At 39.3% G+C, this 22,086-nt stretch overlaps 6 protein-coding genes across 9 annotated transcripts; 4 read left to right on the top strand and 2 right to left on the bottom strand.

Annotated features, from left to right (window-relative positions):
• The first annotated feature begins 574 nt into the window (after positions 1-574).
• Positions 575-3,429, top strand: LOC144032139 (uncharacterized). The gene is made up of 3 exons (XM_077539830.1): positions 575-931; positions 1,362-1,586; positions 2,501-3,429. Exons 1-3 carry the CDS (start codon positions 739-741, stop codon positions 3,403-3,405), a joined length of 1,323 nt encoding a protein of 440 aa, XP_077395956.1. The 5' UTR covers positions 575-738; the 3' UTR covers positions 3,406-3,429.
• A 954-nt stretch (positions 3,430-4,383) lies between these two features.
• Positions 4,384-13,782, top strand: LOC144031843 (uncharacterized). The gene is made up of 4 exons (XM_077539314.1): positions 4,384-4,730; positions 5,282-6,512; positions 7,589-7,743; positions 7,940-13,782. Exons 1-4 carry the CDS (start codon positions 4,655-4,657, stop codon positions 8,836-8,838), a joined length of 2,361 nt encoding a protein of 786 aa, XP_077395440.1. The 5' UTR covers positions 4,384-4,654; the 3' UTR covers positions 8,839-13,782.
• Positions 9,373-12,409, bottom strand: LOC144032148 (uncharacterized). Of its 2 annotated transcripts, none has more exons than XM_077539849.1 (2): positions 11,841-12,409; positions 9,373-11,658 (listed from the first exon to the last, which is right to left on the bottom strand). In XM_077539849.1, the coding sequence occupies exons 1-2, from the start codon at positions 11,914-11,916 to the stop codon at positions 10,703-10,705; spliced, it is 1,032 nt and encodes a 343-aa protein (XP_077395975.1). In that variant the 5' UTR covers positions 11,917-12,409; the 3' UTR covers positions 9,373-10,702. The 2 variants fall into 2 exon arrangements, with proteins under 2 accessions (XP_077395975.1, XP_077395974.1); XM_077539848.1 differs by having other exon boundaries at positions 11,864-12,402.
• On the bottom strand, positions 12,849-16,649 carry LOC144032141 (uncharacterized). Of its 3 annotated transcripts, XM_077539834.1 has the most exons (3): positions 16,584-16,649; positions 14,921-15,027; positions 12,849-14,031 (listed from the first exon to the last, which is right to left on the bottom strand). In XM_077539834.1, exon 3 carries the CDS (start codon positions 14,000-14,002, stop codon positions 12,911-12,913), a length of 1,092 nt encoding a protein of 363 aa, XP_077395960.1. In that variant the 5' UTR covers positions 14,003-14,031; positions 14,921-15,027; positions 16,584-16,649; the 3' UTR covers positions 12,849-12,910. The 3 variants fall into 3 exon arrangements, with proteins under 3 accessions (XP_077395960.1, XP_077395961.1, XP_077395958.1); XM_077539835.1 differs by lacking the exon at positions 14,921-15,027 and having other exon boundaries at positions 16,584-16,609; XM_077539832.1 differs by lacking the exon at positions 16,584-16,649 and having other exon boundaries at positions 14,921-15,309.
• LOC144032135 (uncharacterized) lies at positions 15,710-18,561 on the top strand. Its single transcript, XM_077539824.1, has 3 exons — positions 15,710-16,352; positions 16,607-16,744; positions 16,881-18,561. Exons 1-3 carry the CDS (start codon positions 16,247-16,249, stop codon positions 18,272-18,274), a joined length of 1,638 nt encoding a protein of 545 aa, XP_077395950.1. The 5' UTR covers positions 15,710-16,246; the 3' UTR covers positions 18,275-18,561.
• A 330-nt stretch (positions 18,562-18,891) lies between these two features.
• LOC144032137 (uncharacterized) lies at positions 18,892-22,086 on the top strand. The gene is made up of 3 exons (XM_077539828.1): positions 18,892-19,197; positions 19,839-19,994; positions 20,130-22,086. Exons 1-3 carry the CDS (start codon positions 19,089-19,091, stop codon positions 21,416-21,418), a joined length of 1,554 nt encoding a protein of 517 aa, XP_077395954.1. The 5' UTR covers positions 18,892-19,088; the 3' UTR covers positions 21,419-22,086.

Consider the following 22,086-nt stretch of genomic DNA (forward strand, 5'->3'; position numbering starts at 1 on the left):
GAGAGAGAGAGAGAGAGAGAGAGAGAGAGAGAGAGAGAGAGAGAGAGAGAGAGAGAGAGAGAGAGAGAGAGAGAGAGAGAGAGAGAGAGAGAGAGAGAGAGAGAGAGAGAGAGGAAATGCACAAATTTCTTCAGAGAGAGAGAGAGAAGAAATGCACAAATTTCTTCAGATTCATTTTCATCCATGCACAATTTTTGTATTGGATATTCGTATTCGGTATGACGTACCTATGGAAAGTGCAGAATGAGACAGTCCTACAGCGCCATCTGTTGAGACGTTTTGTACTTTATAATCCAGAGTGGTCAAAAATTTTATCAAGGACCTCATTTTTATTTTCTAACAGACTGATGGGGCGAGGTTATTTGAAGATTTATTTTTTTATTTATTTATTTTTTATAATAATTGATGTTCCGAACGGCCCGGTGTGTGCTTGTGATATCCCACGTTGTGAAAGCACCCCTGAATGCCCGTGAAGCAGCGAAGTGTGACGAATGATTTTTTAAATATTTTTATTTTTATATTTAGGAACACACGACAACGTATCAATAAAACAGCCATATGGAGGCAAAAGGAAAAGAAACACCCTACAAAATATAAAGCTCACACAAATCCAAGTGCTGTGACGAATGTGCTTCTCGGAATTTCCGGCATTTCTGACATTACCCACAATGCAACGCCGCATGTCAGTGCAAACAACCGCTTTTGCCTCTGATTAACGTATAACCTCCTCGGAAAATCATGCCAAAAAGTTGTTGTGCTGTTGGGTGCTCCAACCACAACATGATGGAAACGAAATTCTCATTTCATGTTTTTCCGACAAACCCTGAACGTCGAAGAAAGTGGGTAAACGCAGTCAACAGAGTGCTTCCGGACGGTTCGGAATGGACGCCAACCAAGAACACAGTGCTTTGTAGCCAACACTTCCTCACTGGTAAGAATCGTTTTTGAGTGTGAATGGCGTTTACTTGCCTATTAATAAATAAGCATTTACGGTACACTGCTGGAGAAGCATCGATATTTTGAATGGCTTTTTTTTCTAGAAAATTGTGCTTTATTTAATTTGATATTTAATCAACTGAATTGTTTTATTGAGAAACATGTTTCACAAACATGTTGCCATCACTAAGCACATTATTTATAAAAAGGCGTTTGTTTAATCTTGATATTGACACGTTTATTTACCTTATTAATAGTTGCATTTTCCTCTCATTTAAGGTTGAATACTATATGTTAAAATAAACTTGCCTAAATTCAGCCTTTTTTTTTTCTTTTGGGTCCTTATTTTCATAACGATATGAGTAATCTGTTCTATAGTAATATCTAACTTAATTCATTTATATTCAATTGCTTTCTGTTTTCAGGGAGACCAAATAAAGACCCTGCACATCCTGACTTCATTCCGTCCATCTTCAAGCATATCCAAACGTATCCAAAGTTATCAGCATCAAAATTCCAGAAATTCCCTGTTGCTAATAGAGGAAAAATTCTCATCCGTACACCAACACAGTCCAAAAAGAGGAGGGGACATCAAGGCAGCCGTCAGACACCAACAGTAGTTCCGTGCCCTTCATCTCCTAAATTCAAAGGTGTGTGCCTCCACTGTGGAGGGAAATGATAATAAGTGTAAAGTTTCCTCTGGTGTTCCTGAAAACGTTTTTATTATAGGTGACATTTATGAAAGCCACTAAAATAGCCGAGAAGTTGGGGTTGGAGACTTTTTTTTTATTTTTATAATATTGGTAAAGTTGAGGCCAGATCTGCCCTTTGAATATGTCGGCTATGCTACGGATGTCTCAACAAGTCAGGCATGCAAGTGAGGTCTTCTGGAGGTGCATCCAACTAGTGTCGACCAAACTTGACTTGATAATTAAAGTGTACCTCCGGAGTAACATTTCAAGGTATTGATGAGGAATTGAGGATTGTAAAGTTTGATAAATACCTGGTGTTCCCATTTTTGTGTCCGGTCTTGTATTTGCTAAAATAATTTGGCTTTTTAATTTTAATACTCGTTGCCATGTTTGGGGTGGATGTGACCTCACCTCATTGACAGGACGTCATTCGTACCCATTAGTTACTATTGAGTGAGACGCCAGATCGCTTGCCTATCTTTCTTTGTAGTTTGTTGCTCATTTATTTTCTTGCTGTTCTTTGAAGTTTCATGTTGAGTTTTGGTAGTTGAACAAATACAAAGTTTTGAAACCAATGTGTAGCTTCCATCAAAGGCAACACTCAATTATGTCTGTTAAAACCAAAGAATGAAGCTGAGCCTTGATTGAACTGGAATGGAGTAGTACAATCAATAATCATGTTTATTAATCATGATCTCAGTATCAATCAAAGTTACCAATATATTTTATACAATCACCCATAATTACTTAACGTGCAATGTAAAAATAAACCAAATATTTGAAAGAATTCATATCAAAGTCACAACCTGAGACTTAACTGAGGAAATCTTAACTTTACCAAAACTATGTTTTTGTTTTCTTGCGTTTTGCAGATGTCGGTGACTATCTTCGCCCTGAGCAGCAGGAGCCAGAAACCCTTTACATTAAACAGGAAGAGGAACCAGAGCCCACACCCAATAAAGAGGAAGAACAGGAATTTAATACCACCAAGTCGCCTTTCAAAGATGAAGAGCAGGAAGTTGATATCAACGAGTTTCCTGTGAATTTTGTCATTGTGAAGGTTGAAGAAGGTGATGGCGACCTTTGTGGCCGATCCCAAGCAGATGATCGCTTAGCTGCACTAACAGAGAGTGACAAGATAACTTCACACTCTGACAGAGACGCTGTTGATGATGATGATGATCATTATTATGATAATGAGAAGGAGGATATGACATATCACCCTCGCGGAAAAGATGTGAAACATTCTGAGTGTGACAAAACATTTTCCAGCATGTCGTCATTGAATAGACACACAAGAACACACACTGGAGAGAAACCCTTTGTCTGCTCAAATTGTGGTAAAAGATCTACAAGGACTGGAGGGAAACCTTTTGCCTGCTCATTTTGTGGGAAAAGATTCACAACTACAGGAAAACCGTTTGCCTGCTCAGTTTGTGGTAAAAGATTCCGTCACAGGACCAATTTTACAATTCACATGCGTAAACACATTAGAGAGAAGCCCTACCTCTGCTCAGTTTGTGGCAAAAGATTCTCTCAAAAGAGATACTTAACAAGACACAAGACAACACACACTGGAGATAAACCATTTGCTTGCGTGTTTTGTGGTAAATGTTTTGCTAGAAACGCATATTTAACAACACACACAAGATTACACACTGGAGAGAAACCATACAATTGCAGTGTGTGTGATAAAAGATTTTTTCAGAAATATCAAGTTAACAGACACAAATGTGCTGGTGACAGAAGAAAATTGGTTCATGAAGCTGCAGAATAAACAAAGATGAGCTTGTGTTGACAATTATTGACTCATTCTATACCCCTTAATCACTGTGCAGTGGGCCCCGCCCTTAAAGGTGTACAGTCGATCTTCAATGTAATTATTCCTAATCCAAGTGTAGCCATTGAGCACACAAAAAAAAAAAAGAGTGCCCAATTTGACAGTAATCCAGTTTACCAAGGTCGCATGACTTAAAAAACAAAACAAAAAATCTGGTGAGCCAAAATGGTTGTTAGCTGAGCTGTCAGGCACTGTTTATTTATTTTTATTATTACTGTATTATTTTCAGTCAAAAAGTGACAAAATGGCTGCCCCCTGAAATTGACATTGGTGTGCAATTCAAATGCTACAAACGATGTATTATCTTTATTCATAATCAACAATTGACTAGCAGTGCTAATTTTACAATAGCTTATTTACAAGCTGATAGCTCCATAAGTTTGCTGTTGATTCCTGGCAACCAGCAAATGTTTTCACATTTAGTCTTCTCATTGTACATCCAGTTCACAACATGTCAAAAATAATTGTATTGATGTTTGGAAGGAAGTTTGACTTTTGCCTAAATTGTTTTTTTTCAATTATTATTATTATTCTTATTATTATTTTACTACAAATAAGATTAAAGAAGTGTAGCATGTGGTTCTGATTAATTTATCATATTGGCGAAATTCCACATACACAAGTGTAAATTTATAGGACAACTACATCCTTTTTTTTACTTTCATTAACGAAATTAAGTTTTATATATAATTCATTTACTGTGGGAACAGATTAGCAAAAAAAAAAGAAAAAGGGAAAATAAATAAATATAACACCCTGGCACCAGAGAGGCTTCGTAGTCATCGATACAATTCCACAATGTTGTTAGTAGTATTTTTATTTATTTTTTTAAGCATGTACTATACGAAGCAGGAAAATTTATGAAATAATAACAGATGTTTGTCCACGTGGTGTTTCCGTAGACCGTCCGGTTAGCTCAGCCCATCTTCTCCTTACGGTTTTTGCAACCACACCACCTCGGTAAATAATTATTTCAGAATTACTGAAAGGACTGAAGCATCCGTCACTAATGTCCTAAGACATCATTCGTGTCCGAATATACTTTACTGGATGCACGTTAAAGCTTCCCGAGCTACCTTAGCTTTGCTTGCTAACCGCTAACAAAGAGCGTGAGACACTTTTGGAGCAACACATCGCTCAGCAGAGATCATCTGTGAGTGTAAAGTGATGCGTCTAATGTGTGAAAATGTGTGCAAAGACTGTTAAAGACGAAGAGTTCGAGGAGGACATATCGCAGACAAAGGAACGTCAAAGCAGAGGAGGTTTGTTCACTTTTTATTCATACATTTTTTTAGTCACTGGTGTCCCTGTGTTCGTCTGACGAACATGCAATGTTGCCATACTTTGACAAAATAACTTGGATTTACTGATTACTGGATTTTAAAATTAACTTCGTCATTATACTGGTCACCTGATTCAATAACTTTTTTTTTTTCCATGTAAAATGAAGTATTTTGTTACCTAACATATTAACTGTTAATTCTTTAATTTTTATTTTAATGGCAAAATGGAGCACTTAAATGAATATTATTGATAAATATAACCATTTTGAAGACACGGTTTGTTTATTTTTACATTCTTAATAATGAATAGATTGATCAATACCTTTCTATTCTTCCACAGGCCAGTTCCGAATCGCTGTCTCATATTTTACACAACCATGGATTTAATAAATGGCTGAAAAATTAGGCAGCAATTCCAAATTAAACACAGGCTTCGACCAAACGTATCAATCGAACGTGGATACCAGAACTCGCAAGATAACCCAGCTGAGAGCCAACATGAGACTTGTTTGTCTTTTTGTGTCCTACAGACTTCAGTGAAGGAGATCTTCATCCTGGGTTCCCCCACATTGAAGAGGAGGAGCCAGAGCTTGCTCATACCAAAAAGGGAGGGTCACTCGAATCCTCTTGTACGAAAGAGGAAGAGCAGGACGACAGTATCACCAAGTTTCCATCACCATACATCATTGTCAAGGTTGAAGAAGGCGATGGAGAGCATTGTGGAGGATCACAATCAGATGGCCTCTTAACTCCACTCTCAGATAATGATGACAACATAACATTCCATGCTTCTAATGGTGGTGATGACACACACCGCAAAGGTGATATGACATGTTGCACTGACAGCAAACGTGTTCAGTGTTCTCACTGTGACAAAACCTTTCGCAAAAAGTCCTTGTTGAAAACACACACAAGAACGCACACTGGAGAAAAACCTTTTACCTGCTTACTTTGTGGTAAAAGATTCTCTTTAAAGACTAATTTAACAACACACACAAGGACACACACAGGAGAAAAACCTTTTTCCTGCTCAGACTGTGGGAAACGATTCTCAACAAAGACACATTTAACAAGACACACAAAAACACACACTGGAGATAAACCGTTTGCTTGTTCCATTTGTGACCAGAGATTCTCTTTAAAGACAAATTTAACGAGGCACTCAAGAAGACATGGAGAGAAATATTTTACATGCTCAGTTTGTGGTCAAATATTCATTCAGAATGGAGATTTAATAATTCACAGTAGAACACACTGTGAAGAAAATGCTTTTATCTGCTCAGTTTGTGGTAAAAGATTCTCCAGACAGGCAAGTTTAAATAGACATGCAAGAACACACATCGGAGAAAAACCATTTGCCTGCTTAGTTTGTGATAAAAGATTCACTCAGAAGGGAGATTTAAGGATACACACAAGAACACACACCGGAGAAAAACCTTTTGCCTGCCCCATTTGTGGTAAAAGAGTCTCTGGAAAGTCAGGTTTAATGATACACACAAGAACACATACTGGAGAAAAACCTTTTGCCTGTCCCATTTGTGGTAAAAGGTTTTCTGGAAAGTCAGGTTTAATGATACATACAGGAACACACACTGGAGAGAAACCTTTTGCCTGCTCAGTTTGTGATAAAAGATTTTCTTTAAAGACACGTTTAACATCACACACAAGAATACACACTGGAGAGAAACCTTTTGCCTGCTCAGTTTGCGGTCAAGGATTCTCTAGAAAATCAAATTTAACAACGCACAAAAAAACACACTCGTGAATAAATTTTGCCTACTCAGTTTGTGGTCAAAGATTCACTAGAAATGCACATGTAACTACTCACACAAGAGCAAATGCTGGTGTTAACCATTCATTTGTGGTATATGTGATTATCTTTAGACAGTGGAATATATCATTGATCAAACATGGAGAAATTCTGAAAGCTAATTGAAGTTGTCATTTCCAAATGTCTGTGGAGCTCTAGGAAAATTTAAGATGATTTATAAATCAGAAGTTGTTTAATAAAAGGAACATACATCATCTTATAAGCAGAGAGCCACTGTGATCTGAAAGTTTCACAAGTGTAAATGAAAAGACTGAATCATAATCTTGTTGAAGCTGCACTCATTTTTGTTAAGGAATTTTAGATGTCTCATGATTTTCAACAAAATAATAAATGTGAATATTTTTCTAAAGTATTTGTATTTTTTGCCCCAAAACATTGATTAAAAAAAAAAAAAAAGATTAGAGTTGCAACAAATATACTGGTTCGACCCAATTTGGATCAAATTGGGGATAATGTGGCCTACGAATTGAGTCTCTTATTTGGACCATTTAGACCCCTGGAAAGTTGATGGTTACTCAAGATCCGTCTGGAATGATAGTGCTGTACCTTCCATTGGAGATACGACTACTTTTCATTGCAATATGACAGTACGATGCTGACTGGTCGACACACATTTCATATTCTTCCATTCAATATGGCCAAATGTGCTGAATAATGAGGCATATTTTCAGTTGCCTGTGAATGACAGATCTTTTATTTTGAAAACCGGATATTGTTTTGACGTATACCTCATACCGTGGTCATATAAACAAGAGCTCCCGGAGCCTAAACCCGCTCGAATGTGTCGCGAATATCCAACTTCAAACTATATTCAGCTCGATTGATAATTCTTCCCCTGCGTCCACACTGTTGGCCAAACTAATAGATCATTAAAAAATCTTCGTGTCCGGATAAACTCGTTCTGAAGCAAGTTTAGCCTAGCTTGACTTTGCTTGCTAGCTGCTAACAAAGAAACGCGTTGCTTATCAAGTTCAACACATCAGTGCAAGCAGTGATCAAGTGAAAGCGTAAACTGTTGGGACAGGCTCGTGGAAATGTGTGAAAGAAGAAGAGTACGAGGAGGAAATTTCTCGGACAAAAGAGGAGAGCGAGCAACAACGTCAACTGGACTCCTGAACGCTAAAGCTAATCCTATGCTTCACGATGAGCCACACAAACCAGGTTTGTCTACTTCCCGCTCTTAAATGTTTAGCAAATACTGTACTTCCTATGCAGAGCAATATTTATGTCTTGAAGCCGAACATCCGGGCACTGTATGGCGTCACATAAATAGCTACGTAATCTGAGTTGTAACATGAGACTTGACTGAGCAAAGCTTGACTACCAAACTACGTGTTTGTATCCTTGTGTCCTGCAGATGTCAGTGAAGAAAATCATGCTGAGCAGCCCGAGTCTCCTCACAATAAAAAAGAAAATGTGCCAGCACTTGCTCAAATTAAAGAAGATGACGATCCAGAGATTCTCCAGATTAAAGTGGAAGAGGAGGAGGAGACTGATATCTTCAAGTTCACATTTACTGGCGTCCCTTTGAAGAGTGAAGCTGGAGAAGATCAGCATGAGCCTCCAACCAGCAGCTCAAGTCAACACATGGCAATAGAAGGTGACGAAGAGCACCGTGGAGGATCACAGCCAGATGGCCTCTTAGCTCCACTGTCAGATGGTGAGGAAGTAACGTCACAATCTTCTGGCACTGATGCTGATGATGAACACTCAAAAGGTGATATGACAGGCCACACTGTCAACAAACGTGTGAAATGTTCTCAGTGTGACAACACTTTTTTCAACAAGTCATCATTGAAAAGACACATTACTACACACACCGGAGAAAAACCTTTTGTCTGTTCAGTTTGCGGTAAAAGATTCCGGATAAAGGGAGATTTAAGAATACATGTACGAATACACACCGGAGAGAGACCATTTGCCTGTTCGGTTTGTGGTAAAGGGTTCACGCAGAAGGGACATTTAAGATCACACATAAGAACACACACTGGAGAGAAACCCTTTGCCTGTTCATTCTGCAACGTAAGCTTCAGTCAACGGTCATCATTGGGCCCACACATGAGAACGCACACTGGGGAAAAACCCTATTCCTGCTCAGTTTGTGGTAAAAGTTTCTCTCTACATGTCAATTTGGTAAGACACAGAAGAAGACACTGTGGTGAGAAAGCATTTAGTTGCAGCGTGTGTGATGAAAAATTCTCTCTTAAGTCGGAGATGAACAAACACGCGTGTGCTGGTGAGAAGAGCAGCGGTTAGTGAAGCTGCAGGACATTAAGTCAAATATGAAGTATGATGACTTTCTCACAAAATGTCTCATTTTACTTTTTTTTTAAAATTGAGTGCCATCAATAATTGTTGTCTTAACTTCACCTCTATGATCTAGCAATCAACGAGAGACTACATCCATTCCTAAATGTTTTGTCACAAAAGAAATAATATTCCTCGTTATTATCATCCCTCAATGGGAAATTCTACTTGCAGTATATTTTGTGTTACACATAGTACATAGAAGATGATCACAATCTTTCCATCTACTACTTGCATTTTTAGATTCTTGCCTGCACTGGGATTCAAACTTGTGCAGCTCCAAACCTATTTTAGACATGCTGCAATGTACTGTCATACATATATATATATATATATATATATATATATAACCCCATCTCCCCCCCCCAACAAAGGTGAGCCACTGCCGCCCCAATACAGCCAACTACAATTGTGATTCACCTTTCACATCCCAATACTTTTTAAGCAAGCGATTATTTTTCTTTCTTTCTTTCTTTCTTTCTTTCTTTCTTTCTTTCTTTCTTTCTTTCTTTTTTAAATTTTGTTAACAGTGCAGGCAAGTCTGAATTTGGAGTAGCGAGCCTTCAGTGTAGTTATGGTTTGTGCCACAATATACGGGGCAGCACTGACCTTGAGACAAAGAAGCATCAGACAGACCCCAAAACAGAATATTTGCCTGTAAGGAAACTACTGTGTGGTTTTGTTGAACATTTTGGTGTTTTAATAAACAATGTTTAATTTGTGGTTGTTGAAAGTGATACTGCTGTTTTTTTTCTGTTGACCCATATAAGGCATTTTCTATAACATGTTAGCACAAAGCAAGCAGACGTCATTAGACAAATCTAGTTTGCGAAATATTTTGATGCTTACCTATACAATGTTTCATTCTCAAGTTTTATGTGTCAGTTTTACAGTTAACCTCAGGCTGGGAGTGAAAAATAAACAGCTTGAAGCAAGCATGCTAAGCCTCTTATTTGGAGAAGTGTACCCCAGACACGTGCACTGTTTATAAGCATGTGCATGTACATCGACACTACAAAATATATTTTCTATACATTGTATGCTTTTTGTGTTCACAAAAGGAAGGTACCATGGCAAGGTCTGAGAACATTAACTACCTGCTTTACCAACCGCCAAAACAAACGTGTGCAGAACCCAAGAGACCATGTAAACACATTTCCTTTTTATATTTTTATGTTGCATATTACATTAACAAACACAAGTGGCCCCTCAAGCAATGCATACTCTGATCACATTGTAACTGAACTGAATCAACAGGCAAGACCTTTAGTCATTAAAAATAACTGGTTAAACTTTTATCATGGTTAAAATTGAAACATAAACCGGAACTAATGTGACTTAGTTAAGAAGAAGAAACACATATTACAAATTTGATTAATTATTTTTGATGACTTGCATTTTATTCAGATTTAAGTATACATTGAGTGAACCCTCTGTAATTTACACCCCCTTAATTTGTACTTACCAACAGATGCCACAAGGCGGTAGCAAAGCACTACTGTAGTCTAAATGAAGCTACTTAATTTGGTTCCATATGGCACCTTGGGAAAAAAAAAAGAAAAAGCACCACTTGTGTTTTTATTGCTTTGACCTGAGCACGAAACGGCAAACAGGTGTTAAAAAATAAAAAATAAAAATAATAAAAAATAAATAAACCACACAGATAGGATAGGCTGTAAAAAAGAAGAAAAAAAATACACAAATGCCGAAAGGTAAATATGATCATTGTGCACTTTTCCATATTGCCATAGACACACTACATTTTCTGTTAAAAATAAATAAATAAATGCAGACTATTTACAATCTTGCAGCTTTATTGACTGCTGCTCTTCTCACCAGCACATTTATGTTTGTTCATCTGGTACTTATAAGAGAACTGTTCATCACACACACTGCAACTAAACGGCTTCTCCCCAGTGTGGGTTCTTTTGTGTGTTGTCAAATTGCGACTTTGAGCAAATCTTTTACCACAAACGGAGCAAGAATATGGCTTCTCCCCAGTGTGTGTCCTCATGTGCAGCACCAATCCAGAACGTTCACTGAAATTTAAGTTGCAGACCGAGCAGGCAAAAGGTTTCTCTCCTGTGTGCGTTCTTGTGTGTATGTTCAAATGTGCCTTACGAGCAAATCTTTTACTACATAATGAGCAGGCAAAAGGTTTCTCGCCCGTGTGCGTTCTTATGTGAACAATCAAGGGTCCCTTACGTGCAAATCTTTTTGCACAAATTAGGCAGGCAAAAGGTTTCTCTCCGGTGTGCGTTCTTGTGTGTGTAATTAAATTGCAACGCCTCCGGAAACTTAATGGGCAGAATGAGCAGGCAAAAGGTTTACTTTCTGCCTTCTGTCTTTTGCCACATTCTGAGTAACTTAATTGTTTCTCCCCAGGGTGTGTTCCCATGTGTATTTTCAACGATGACTTGTTGGGAAAAGTTTTGTCATACTGAGAACATTTCACCCATTGTTCGTCAGCGTGACATGTTATATCACCTTTTGAGTGTTCATCATCTTCAGTGTCAGAAGAGTGTGAGGTTGTGTTGTCACTATCTGAAAGTGGAGCCGAGAGGTTGTCTGCTTGTGATCCTCCACATTGGTCTTCATCACACTCGTTTTTGTACTCATCTTCAATCTTGACGATGACACAAGTGAAAGGCAACTCGTTGATATCAGCCTCCTCGTCTTCCTCTTTAATGTGGGGAGGCTCTGTCTCTTGCTGCTCCACCCTGGAGCTCCACTCCTGCTGCTTAGAATGACGATCTCCTTCACTGATGTCTGCAAATCACAAGACAAACGTAGCGTGGCGTGTTTTTGTTTTGTTTTTTAGAGTACAATTTGTATGTAAGGTAGTTCAAAGTGTTTCGCAGCTGCATACAATTTCAAGACGGTAGATAATCAATTCAATAACCACAAGTACAAAGTCGGCTGCATGCTAAATAGTTTAGCCCGATCTTTACCTCCCAATCGATTCAGAACAAACCTGCTCTGTTCAACACATCTTGAAGCTTCTTGAAAACAGCGTCCTGTTGGCATTGTGGATCGTTGTCCTCTTCTGTTGCACCAATTTCGTCCTCCTCTTTCACACGTTTTGCACACATTATCACACGATAATCACAAGACTTGACACTCACAATTGATCTCTGCTTAACGATATGTCGATTACAACCGCGTCTCTTTTTAGCGGCTAGCAAGCTAAGCTAAGCAAGCTCGAGAATATTCAACGTCACCGAGACGCGTTTTTCCAGAAACGAAAATGCCATTGAAGTCGTAATGCAATGTTCTCTGTCAAGGATTCAGTAGTCCAGTACTAATTTAAGAAAATGAAAAAATAGCGAAGCTCGTTAAGTTACACAAACGGAAGTAAATCTGCGGCGGAAGTAGTACAGCAAATTCACTGTAACATCCGGAAGAAGAAGAAACCCACGCACTAGGCAGGCAAAATTGCAACATTCAATCTCTAAATAAGCACGGATTCGAATCCCGAACCTTAGAACGTGACTTGAATACTGTACCAGAAATAAAGTTAACAAAGGACTAATAAATGATAAAGGTGGGCTGTGTGAATTTTGACTGACCTTTGAAATAATATTTAATATATTTAATAGGCAAGGCACAGCTTTATTTATATAGGGCATTTCATACACAACTTATGTGCTTTACATTGTTAAAATGGCATGAACAACATTTATAAAGAGTAAAAGACATGTAAAAGCAAAGTAAGAAGTATCTTACGAAAATAATTTTGGAAAATTTTATTTTAATAATGCTTCTCTTAATCATATGGGGGTGGGAGCATAGTTTTTAACCAGGATTTAAAAGCATTTACACTTTGCGCTGACTTCAATTCTTTTGGATGCTTATTCCAGTTGTGTGCAGCGTGACAGCTAAACGCTGCTTCACCATGCTTGCTTTGAACTCTGTGCTCCACTAATTGAACCAAATCTTAACCAAATAAATCAACTCAATTTAATATAGCATTTTATTCACAATTACACATACACTTTGTTTCATCCGCTTCTTTAAAGCTTCATTGACTGCTGCTCTTCTCGCCAGAACACTTGTGTCTCTTAACCTGATCCTTACGAGTAAATCTTTTCTCACACACACTGCAACTGAATGGCTTCTCACCAGTGTGTATTCTTGTATGTGATGTCAAGTGTACTCTTTGAGTGAATCTTTTACCACATACAGAGCAGCAAAAGTGCTTCTCTCCGGTGTGTGTCCTCTTGTGCTCAGTCAATCCAGAACGATCACTAAAAGTCATGTTGCAGACTGAGCAGGCAACAGTGTTCTCTCCACTGTGTGTTCTTTTGTGTCGCACTAAACTTGTCTTTGCCGAGAATCTTTTACTACAAACTAAACAGCAAAAAGGTTTTTCTCCAGAGTGCGTTCTCATGTGTTTGACCAATTTTGAACGTTCACTGAAACTGAAGGTGCAGATCGAGCAGGAAAAAGGTTTTTCACCAGTGTGTATACTTGTGTGCGTTCGTAAATGTCCTTTTATAGAGAATCTTTTACCACAAACTAAGCAAGCAAAGGGCCTCTCTCCAGTGTGTGTTCTGGTGTGTCTTCTTAAATGACCCTTTATCGAGAAGCTTTTGCCACATAGTGAGCAGGTAAAAGGTTTCTCCCCAGTGTGTATTCTCATGTGAGTTGTTAAACCACTCTTTTGAGTTACTCTCAGGCCACAAACTGAGCAGGAAAAAGGTTTTTCTCCATTGTGTATTCTTGTGTGCGCGTTCAAATTTCCCTTACTAGCAAATCTTTTACCGCAATCTGAACAGGTGAACGGTTTCTCTCCTTTATGACTTCGAAGGTGAACCTTCAAATTCCATTTTGAGCTAAATGTTTTCCCACACTGCATGCAATTCTCTTGTTTCTTGCCCGTGTGACGTGTTCCATCGCCATCCTCATCGTCAGTGTCAGGAGAGTGTGACGTCATGTCATCACTTCCTGACAGTGGAGCTAGGAGGCTGTCTGCTTGGGATCCTCCACAGTTGTCTCCATCACCTTCAACATCATCATCATCCTCACTCTTCACAATGACAGTCAAGGGAAACTTGGTGATATCAGCCTCCTCCTCTTCCTCTTTAACACAAGGGGCTTCTGGCTCCTGCATCTCAAAACGAAGATATTCTTCACTGGTGTCTGCAGGAGACAAATAAACATACAAATGGGTTGACTTAAGTCAAAAACTTGCTCTGTCAATTCTAATGTGGTGACTTTGGTGTTGTGCGTTATTGTTTATACATGTATTAGTTCATGTTTATCAGAAACATGTAGAATCATGAGGTTCAATAAGCACATTTCTGTGATTGGAAGTACAAAAATCAGCAAGGTCATTAGCATCTTTATAATATAACATCTATCAAGTGTAAAATTGTAAATGATGGTATTCATGTAAATGTAATCTCAGTGATTCATCACAAACACGCAGGGAACCCCCCACATGTCAATCAAGCTTGGCAGCGCTTTGGAAAATCCTTTTTTATTGTGGAATGTGGCAGCCATGTTTGGGCCATGTTACAATGCAAGAAAGGACCATTCCTTTAAAACGGCCCCTAAAGTGACAGATACAGGTATTGTCAAAATTATACTAATTTGTCATTCTAAACCACCAAGGTAGCTGAGGCTTTGGCTTCGGCTGAGGCAGGTGACTTCATTTTTACTCTGAAAGTTGATGGATTGGGACCTGTGACCCAACCGGATGTGAAAATATATCAATTGTCCCACTGTGTTCAGTGATTCACTCATACCCAACCATTATGGAGATTGTGTAAGGAAATGCTAAAAAAACAAAAACAACAACAACAACAATTATGTGAAGCGTGATAGACTGTCACAATTATGAGTCACCCTTTTAGTGATTTTTAGTCTATAAAAATTGGTATTGATTGAGTGACTGATTCCCAACACAGCCGCTGTCAACCCAGTGACGTCATTCAGTCCCCAGATGTTCGATTTCACAAATGAGGTTTTAATTACAAATGAACGCATAAGTAATAAGTGAACAAATAAGATTAAGAAATGAACAAACCTGCTCTGTATGGTTCCTCTTGATGCTTCTTGAAAACAGCGTCCAGTAAACATTGTCGCTCGTCCCACTCTTTTGTTCCAGAAAGTTCCTCCTTATATTCTTTCGTACTTTTTTCACACATTTCCATTTGACATTCAGAACACTTTACACTCACAGTTGATCGCTGCTTACCGACGTGTTGATAACAAACACCGTCTCTTTGTTAGTTGCTAACAGGCTAAGCTCGACAAGCTTTAACCTGTAGCTCGGCGAGTTTACCAAGGCACAGCGAATAAAAATAAAAAAAATAAAAAATCAAACTATCTTTTACACTAGAGAAACTGTGACGTCTCGCACTGTACAATACTTAGTGAAGTGTACTGATGGAGACGAGGATTCCCAGATTTCGGAGGATAACTCGCGAAATCCAGGAAGTAATTTGAGTTTGTACCCAAGCGTGGTTGGTTATGGGCGAATGACGTCACTGAATATGTTCAGGCGGGTCTTGTAAAAACAAGTCTTTGGAGTCGCGCTTTGAATCGTATTTACCACCGAATTGAAATACAATTGATTTTCCACATTAAAAACAGCTGATTCATGTTTATGATCATCAGCAAACTCTGCAGGAGCCTGATAATAATCCTCATTGAATCAGGTATGTTGGAGAATTGAAACCTCGAAAACATGCAAGAATCAGGCCCTCGAAGACCGGATCTTGACACATGTGCCTGCAGGCATCAGTGAATATCTTCAACCTGACCAGCAGGAGCCAGACTCGCCTCCCATTAAAGAAGAGGATATCACCGAGTTTCCATTGACAAACATTGTGAAAAGTGATGATGATGATGATGATGATAATTATGAAGGTGACGTTGAACACTGCAAGTGTCTTTTGCTGATGTCAATGTGACGGGTGAAGGAGATACGACTGCTTTATTTTAGACTTAGAGCCTCCCAGACAGTTATTTCCTCAACTTATGAGAAGATACACTGCGGAGAAAATCAGTAGTTTGTCCAAATGGTCTTGCCGTACAACTTCTGCAGCAGAAGTACTTGCGCAAACGTTTTTGTTTCTCCTCCAAATCCCATCATTCATTCATTAAAAAAATATGTATCCTGAATTAGCGCTGATCTTACTAAGTCATCGATGCAGTACGTGTCATTACAAGTTTACTGTTTGTAAAGAACACTGATCAAATCTTCGTGTGCAGATAAACTCGTCTCTGTGCACGTTGAAGCTTCACGAGCTAGCCTAGCTTAGCTTGCTAGCCGCTAACAAAGAGACGCGTTTGTGAGCAACACATTGCTCAGCAGACACCAAGAGTGTGTGTAAAGTATCGTATAAAAATGTCTGAAAGAAGGATAACGGAGAACGTGGAAGAATTTTCTGGAACAAAAGAGGACAACGAGAGACAACGTCAACTACTAGACGCTATTTTCAAGCAGCTTCGAGGTACATTACACAGAGCAGGTTTGTTTACTTCCTACGATCATTGTTTAGCAAGTACCTTCAATTACATCCGGGAACTATGTTAAGACAGATACATTTACATGAATAATGTTATTTACTTTCAATTTAAAATTATTAACACCACAAAGCAGTACTTGGACTTAATAATTACGAATGTTTCTAAGAGACATTGCTAAAAATGTTTTCACCAATGACACTGACTAAGCCACATACTTTTGTCTTCTTTTGTCCTGCAGATGTCAGTGATCTTCATCGTGAGCAGCAGGAGGCAAAGCCGCCCCACCACATCAAACAGGAAGAGGAGGAGGAGGCTGATATCACCAAGTTTCCATTAATTACTGTCATTGTGAAGAGTGAAGATGATGAAGACCAAGGTCAGTTGTTACTGTTCCATTCCATTCAAGAACATTTTCAGACCATACATCCATTATCTCTACTGCTTATAAATTAATTAGAATAACCAGTAAAAATCAAACAGCTTTTTTCCCCCCTTCTTCCGATGTCCTGCAGAGATCAGTGAAAAGTATCTTCCTCCTGAGCAACAGGGGCCACAGTCACCTCACGTTAAAGAGGAGGCGGAAGCCTCCCCCCACATAAGAGAGGAAGAGGAGCCAGATCCCCAACACAGTAAAGAGGAGGAAGTGCAAGGGACTCCACACATTAAAAAGGAAGTGGAGCTGGCTGATATCACCAAGTTGCCATCGAATGGTTTCCCTTTGAAGAATGAAGATGAAGATAAAGGACAAAGTGATGTGAACAGAGAGGGTGATTCTCCAAACTGCAGCTCAAATCAGCACATGACAACAGAATGTAATGGGGGATCTCAAGCAGAGCTCTTAACTCCACTGTCAGACAGTGATGACATAACGTCACACTCTTCTTACACTGATGATGATGATGATGATGATGATGATGATGATGATGATGATGAACACTCGAAAGGTGAAATGGCATGTCAAACTGACGAAAGAAACTGGGAATGTTCTCAGTGTGGGAAAACTTTGGCTTCAAAGTATGGCTTGAAAGGACACATGAAGTTGCACATGGGGGAAAAACCTTTTTCCTGCTCAGTTTGTGGCAAAAAATTCTCTACACGAGGCAATTTGAAAAGACACAAAAGTACGCACACTGGGCAGAAACCTTTTGCCTGCTCAGTTTGTGGTAAAAGAGTCACTAGAAAGACAAGTTTAGAAATGCACATTAGAAAACACACTGGGGAGAAACCTTTTGCCTGCTCAGTTTGTGATAAAATGTTCTATACGCAACAAACTTTAAAAAGACACAAACGAACACACAGTGGGGAGAAACCTTTTGTCTGTTCAGTTTGTGGTAAAGGCTTCTTTATAAAGGAACGTTTAATAACACACACAAGAACACATACTGGAGAGAAACCTTTTGCCTGTTCACTTTGCGATAAAAGATTCCATGTAAAGGCACACCTAAAAACGCACACAATAACTCACACTGAGGAGAAACCTTTTGTCTGCACAATTTGTGGTAAAAGATTCTCTAGAATTGGAAATTTAAAAATACACACAATAACTCACACTGGGGAGAAAGCTTTTGCCTGCTCAGTTTGTGGTAAAAGACTTTCTACGAAGGGATGTTTGAACAGACACATTACAACACACACAGAAGAGAAACCTTTTCCCTGTTCAGTTTGTGGAAAAAGCTTCTCTTTTGAGAGATATTTAATAAAGCATACAAAAACACACACAGGAAAGAAACTATTTTCTTGTTCAGTATGTGGGAAAAAATTCTCTGTAGAAAGGTATTTAAAAAGGCATACCAAAATGCACACCGGAGAGAAAACATTTACTGGTTCATTGTGCAACTTGAGTTCAGGATCAGGACTGGATGAGCTGTGTCTTGAGCAACAGGAGCCTGAGCCCCTCCAACATTAAAGAGCAGCCAATGCTGTAGCTTAATCGGTATAACTGATTGGTGGCATCAGAGGTTCGACCCCTTTAAGAGCACACCTGTGAAGAGGGGGATTTTTGTCTTGTTTCTGTTAGCGAGGAAAGTAAGCAATTGTATTTTTGTTAAAGTAATACTTAGATTAATTTGGATTATTTTCAAAGCGAGAAATGTTGTGTTTGTTGTTTTGGGGTTGGTTTTTCCATAAGTCCTTTTGCTAAGATAATAATTCATGGCAAAACTTTTTTGTGAATAAATCATTTTCAGTGCACAAGTGTGTCGTTGGCTGCTTGGGACTTCATATAATTCACTGGACACACCTGAGAGGTGCAGAACAGTACCAATTGTAAGGAACACACACTGGAGAGAAACCTTTTGCCTGTTCACTTTATGATAAAAGAGTCCATGTAAAGGCACACTTAAAAACGCATACAATAACGCACACTGCGGTCAATCCCGGGTGAGTTCCGGATACGTTTGCGTTCTGTTTGAGCAGTGGCATGTAGTTTGTCCTAGTTGCGTTGCCGTACTACTTTTGCTGAGAAAAAAAACAAAAAACAAAACACGTTTCGGTAGCCAAACCCGACAAGAATCATTCTTCCCGAATAGCCGAACGTACTGAAACCTTGATATAGTGCGAATTTATTGGAGTAAAACGGCATTAATTAAATCTCCGTGTTCGGCTAAATTCGTTTCGGTGTACGTGGAAGCTTTTCGACCTAGCTTAGCTTATTTTGCTAGTTGCTCACAAAGAGCTACTGTGGGTTTTCCACGTATCGCAAAGATCAAAGTGTTGTGATTATGTGTGCAAAACGTTTGAAAAACGAATACGAGGATGAACTTTACCGAACTAAAGAGAAGAAGGAGCGACAAAGTCAACGACTGGACGCTGGTTTCAAACAGCCAAGCGGTTTGTACACTACTTACACTACTTGTTTAGTCGATGCTTTCTTTTCCGAGACTTGCTTATTTCGGGCACTGTCAAGTTTGATTGTAATTGTATTGGAAAACCTTTTACAATAAGTTATTGTCGTCATTTTTGCCAGCAAACTTATTACACATTACGTGACAGGAGGTGAAACAGTTTTGAAGCTTTATTTTTATTTTTAGAAGATCCTCCGATTTAATACTCTGATAACAATAACGTTTCGGGTTTCCCTACTCCTCAATGAAAGCAAACAAGTTGTGCAATCAGCGTTTGAATTTGATTTACTGGATTTTTAGAACCATCACATTTCTAACACCATCACGCCCAGACTACATATGGCTATAATCGCAGAGCAATAACTACGGTACACACAACATGTTTCTCAGACAGTGTTGTGGAAGTAAGAACTTTTATACAAAGCAAAACAGAATGAGAGGAGCACTTTATGTAACCAACATGCATACAGTGCCATAGCAACACAATGAAACTATTTGAGAGCACACGTTAATGTTCCCGAGTGATACTGCTACATTTGTATAAACAACGTCAAAGTCCCAACACAAGCTTGAATGCACAAAGTTGGACTTGACCAAACCACCTTTTTGTTTTCTGTTGTACTGCAGATCTTCATCGTGAGCAGCAGGAGTCAAAGCCGCCTCACGTGATTGAGGATGAGAAGCCTGAGAGCTCACCCATCAAAGAGGAAGAGGAGGAGGCTGATATCACCAAGTTTCCATTCTTTGGTATCATTGTGAAGAGTCAAGATGATGAAGAGCAAGGTCAGTATTTTTTGGCTTTCATTAACAGAGGGATACCAACAATCTGCCCTCATGTAGAAATGTATGATTAATAATACACAACATCAAAGTCACAGTGTAAGACTTTACCAAATCAAATGTTCTTCTGTCTTGCAGAGGAAAGTGAAAAGCATCTTCCTTCTGAGCAACAGGAGTCACTGTCATCTCATGTTAAAGAGGAAGAGGAGGAGCAAGAGTCTCACCACAGTAGAGAGGAGGATGTGCTAGAGACTCTACACATCAAAACGGAAGTTGAGTTGACTGATACCGCCAAGTTGCCGTTGACTGGTTTCCCTTTGAAGAAAGAAGATGATGGTAAAGAACAAAGTTATGAGAACAGAGCGGGTGAGCCACCAAACCGTAGCTCAAATCAGCACATGACAACCGATTGTGATAGAGACCACTGTGGAGGATCCCAAGCAGATGGCCTCTTAGCTCCGCTATCAGACAGTGATGACATAACGCCACATTCTTCTTTTGATGACGAACACTCTGAAAGTGAAATGGCATCTCAGACTAACAAAAGACACTGGGACTGTTCAGAGTGTGGGAAAAATCTGGGATCAAAGTATGGCTTGAAAGCACACATGAGGTTGCACATAGGGGAAAAACCTTTTTCTTGCTCAGTTTGTGGCAAAATATTGTCTACTCGAGGAAATTTGAAAAGACACAAACGTACGCATGCTGAGCAGAAACCTTTTGCCTGCTCAGTTTGTGGTAAAGGATTCACTGTGAAGACAAGTTTAGAAATGCACACAAGAACGCACACTGGGGAGAAACTTTTTGCCTGCTCAGTTTGTGACAAAAGATTCTTTTCACAGGAAGCTTCCAAAAGACACCAACAAACACACACTGGAGATAAACCTTTGGTGTGCTCAATTTGTGGAAAAGGCTTCTTTGACAAGGGAAGTTTAATATCACACAAAAGAACACACACTGGGGAGAAACCTTTTGCCTGTTCAGTTTGTGGGAAAAGCTTCTCTGAAAAGGGAAACTTAAGAACACACACAAGAACACACACTGGAGAGAAACCTTTTGCCTGTTCAGTTTGTGGTAAAACATTCCATGCAAAGTCACACTTACAAGCACACACCATTACTCACACTGAAGAGAAACCTTTTGTCTGCTCAGTTTGTGGGAAAAGATTCTCTAGAATTGGAAATCTAAGAGCACACAGAATAACTCACACTGGGGAGAAATCTTTTGCCTGCTCAGTTTGTGGTAAAAGGCTTTCCACAAAGGGATGTTTGAACAGACACATTACAACGCATACAGAAGAGAAACCATTTCCCTGTTCAGTATGCGGGAAAACATTCTCTCTAGAAAGGTATTTAGTAAAGCATACAAAAACACACACAAGTGAGAAACTTTTTTCAGTTCAGTGTATGGAAGAAGACTCTCTCTAGAGAGATTCAAATAAAAGGTAGCAGAGCCTGAGCCCCTCCAACATTAAAGAGCAGCCAAGTGTCTGCTTTAAGGCCCTGAGTGGTGGCATCCGAGGCTCAACCCCTATAAACCTGTAGGCAGTAACGGGTCACAATACTGCCTACGGGCTACGAGCACACCTGTGAAGAGAACGCTGGGTGTGACTATCTCCCAGCTGGCCTGGGAAAACCTCGACATCCTGGAACGGGGATTCCCACATTTGTGGCCCCTTCGACGGATTCAAGGAATTTTCCAATCCGCAATATTAAGACTGCCCCAAATTTAAGCATTCAGCAAACATGCTATAAAATGTCAAAAATAATGACCACAACATGTAGACAGCATGAGTAGACACCCGTTGATACAGTTTATCAACAAAAAAAGTGGATTTGTTGTTGATTTGCTCTTTAAGAGCACACCTGTGAGGAAAAGGAAAACCCCTCCTCTCGCTCTCCTTCCAGCCAGCCAGCTGGCAGCCTCACATTTCTGCAAGCAGGGGTGAGCTGCCATTTTTGTTTGTTATTTTCTCTTGTTTCTGTGTGATGGTAAGCAATTGTATTTTTATTCCATGAATACTAGGTAAAATTTTATTATTCTCCCAGCAGTGAGAAATTTTGTTTGTTTTGTCCTTGGTTCACCCTGGAGTCCT

Source organism: Festucalex cinctus, chromosome 12 (genome assembly GCF_051991245.1).
Source record: "Festucalex cinctus isolate MCC-2025b chromosome 12, RoL_Fcin_1.0, whole genome shotgun sequence".
NCBI classification, from domain to species: Eukaryota; Metazoa; Chordata; class Actinopteri; order Syngnathiformes; family Syngnathidae; genus Festucalex; species Festucalex cinctus.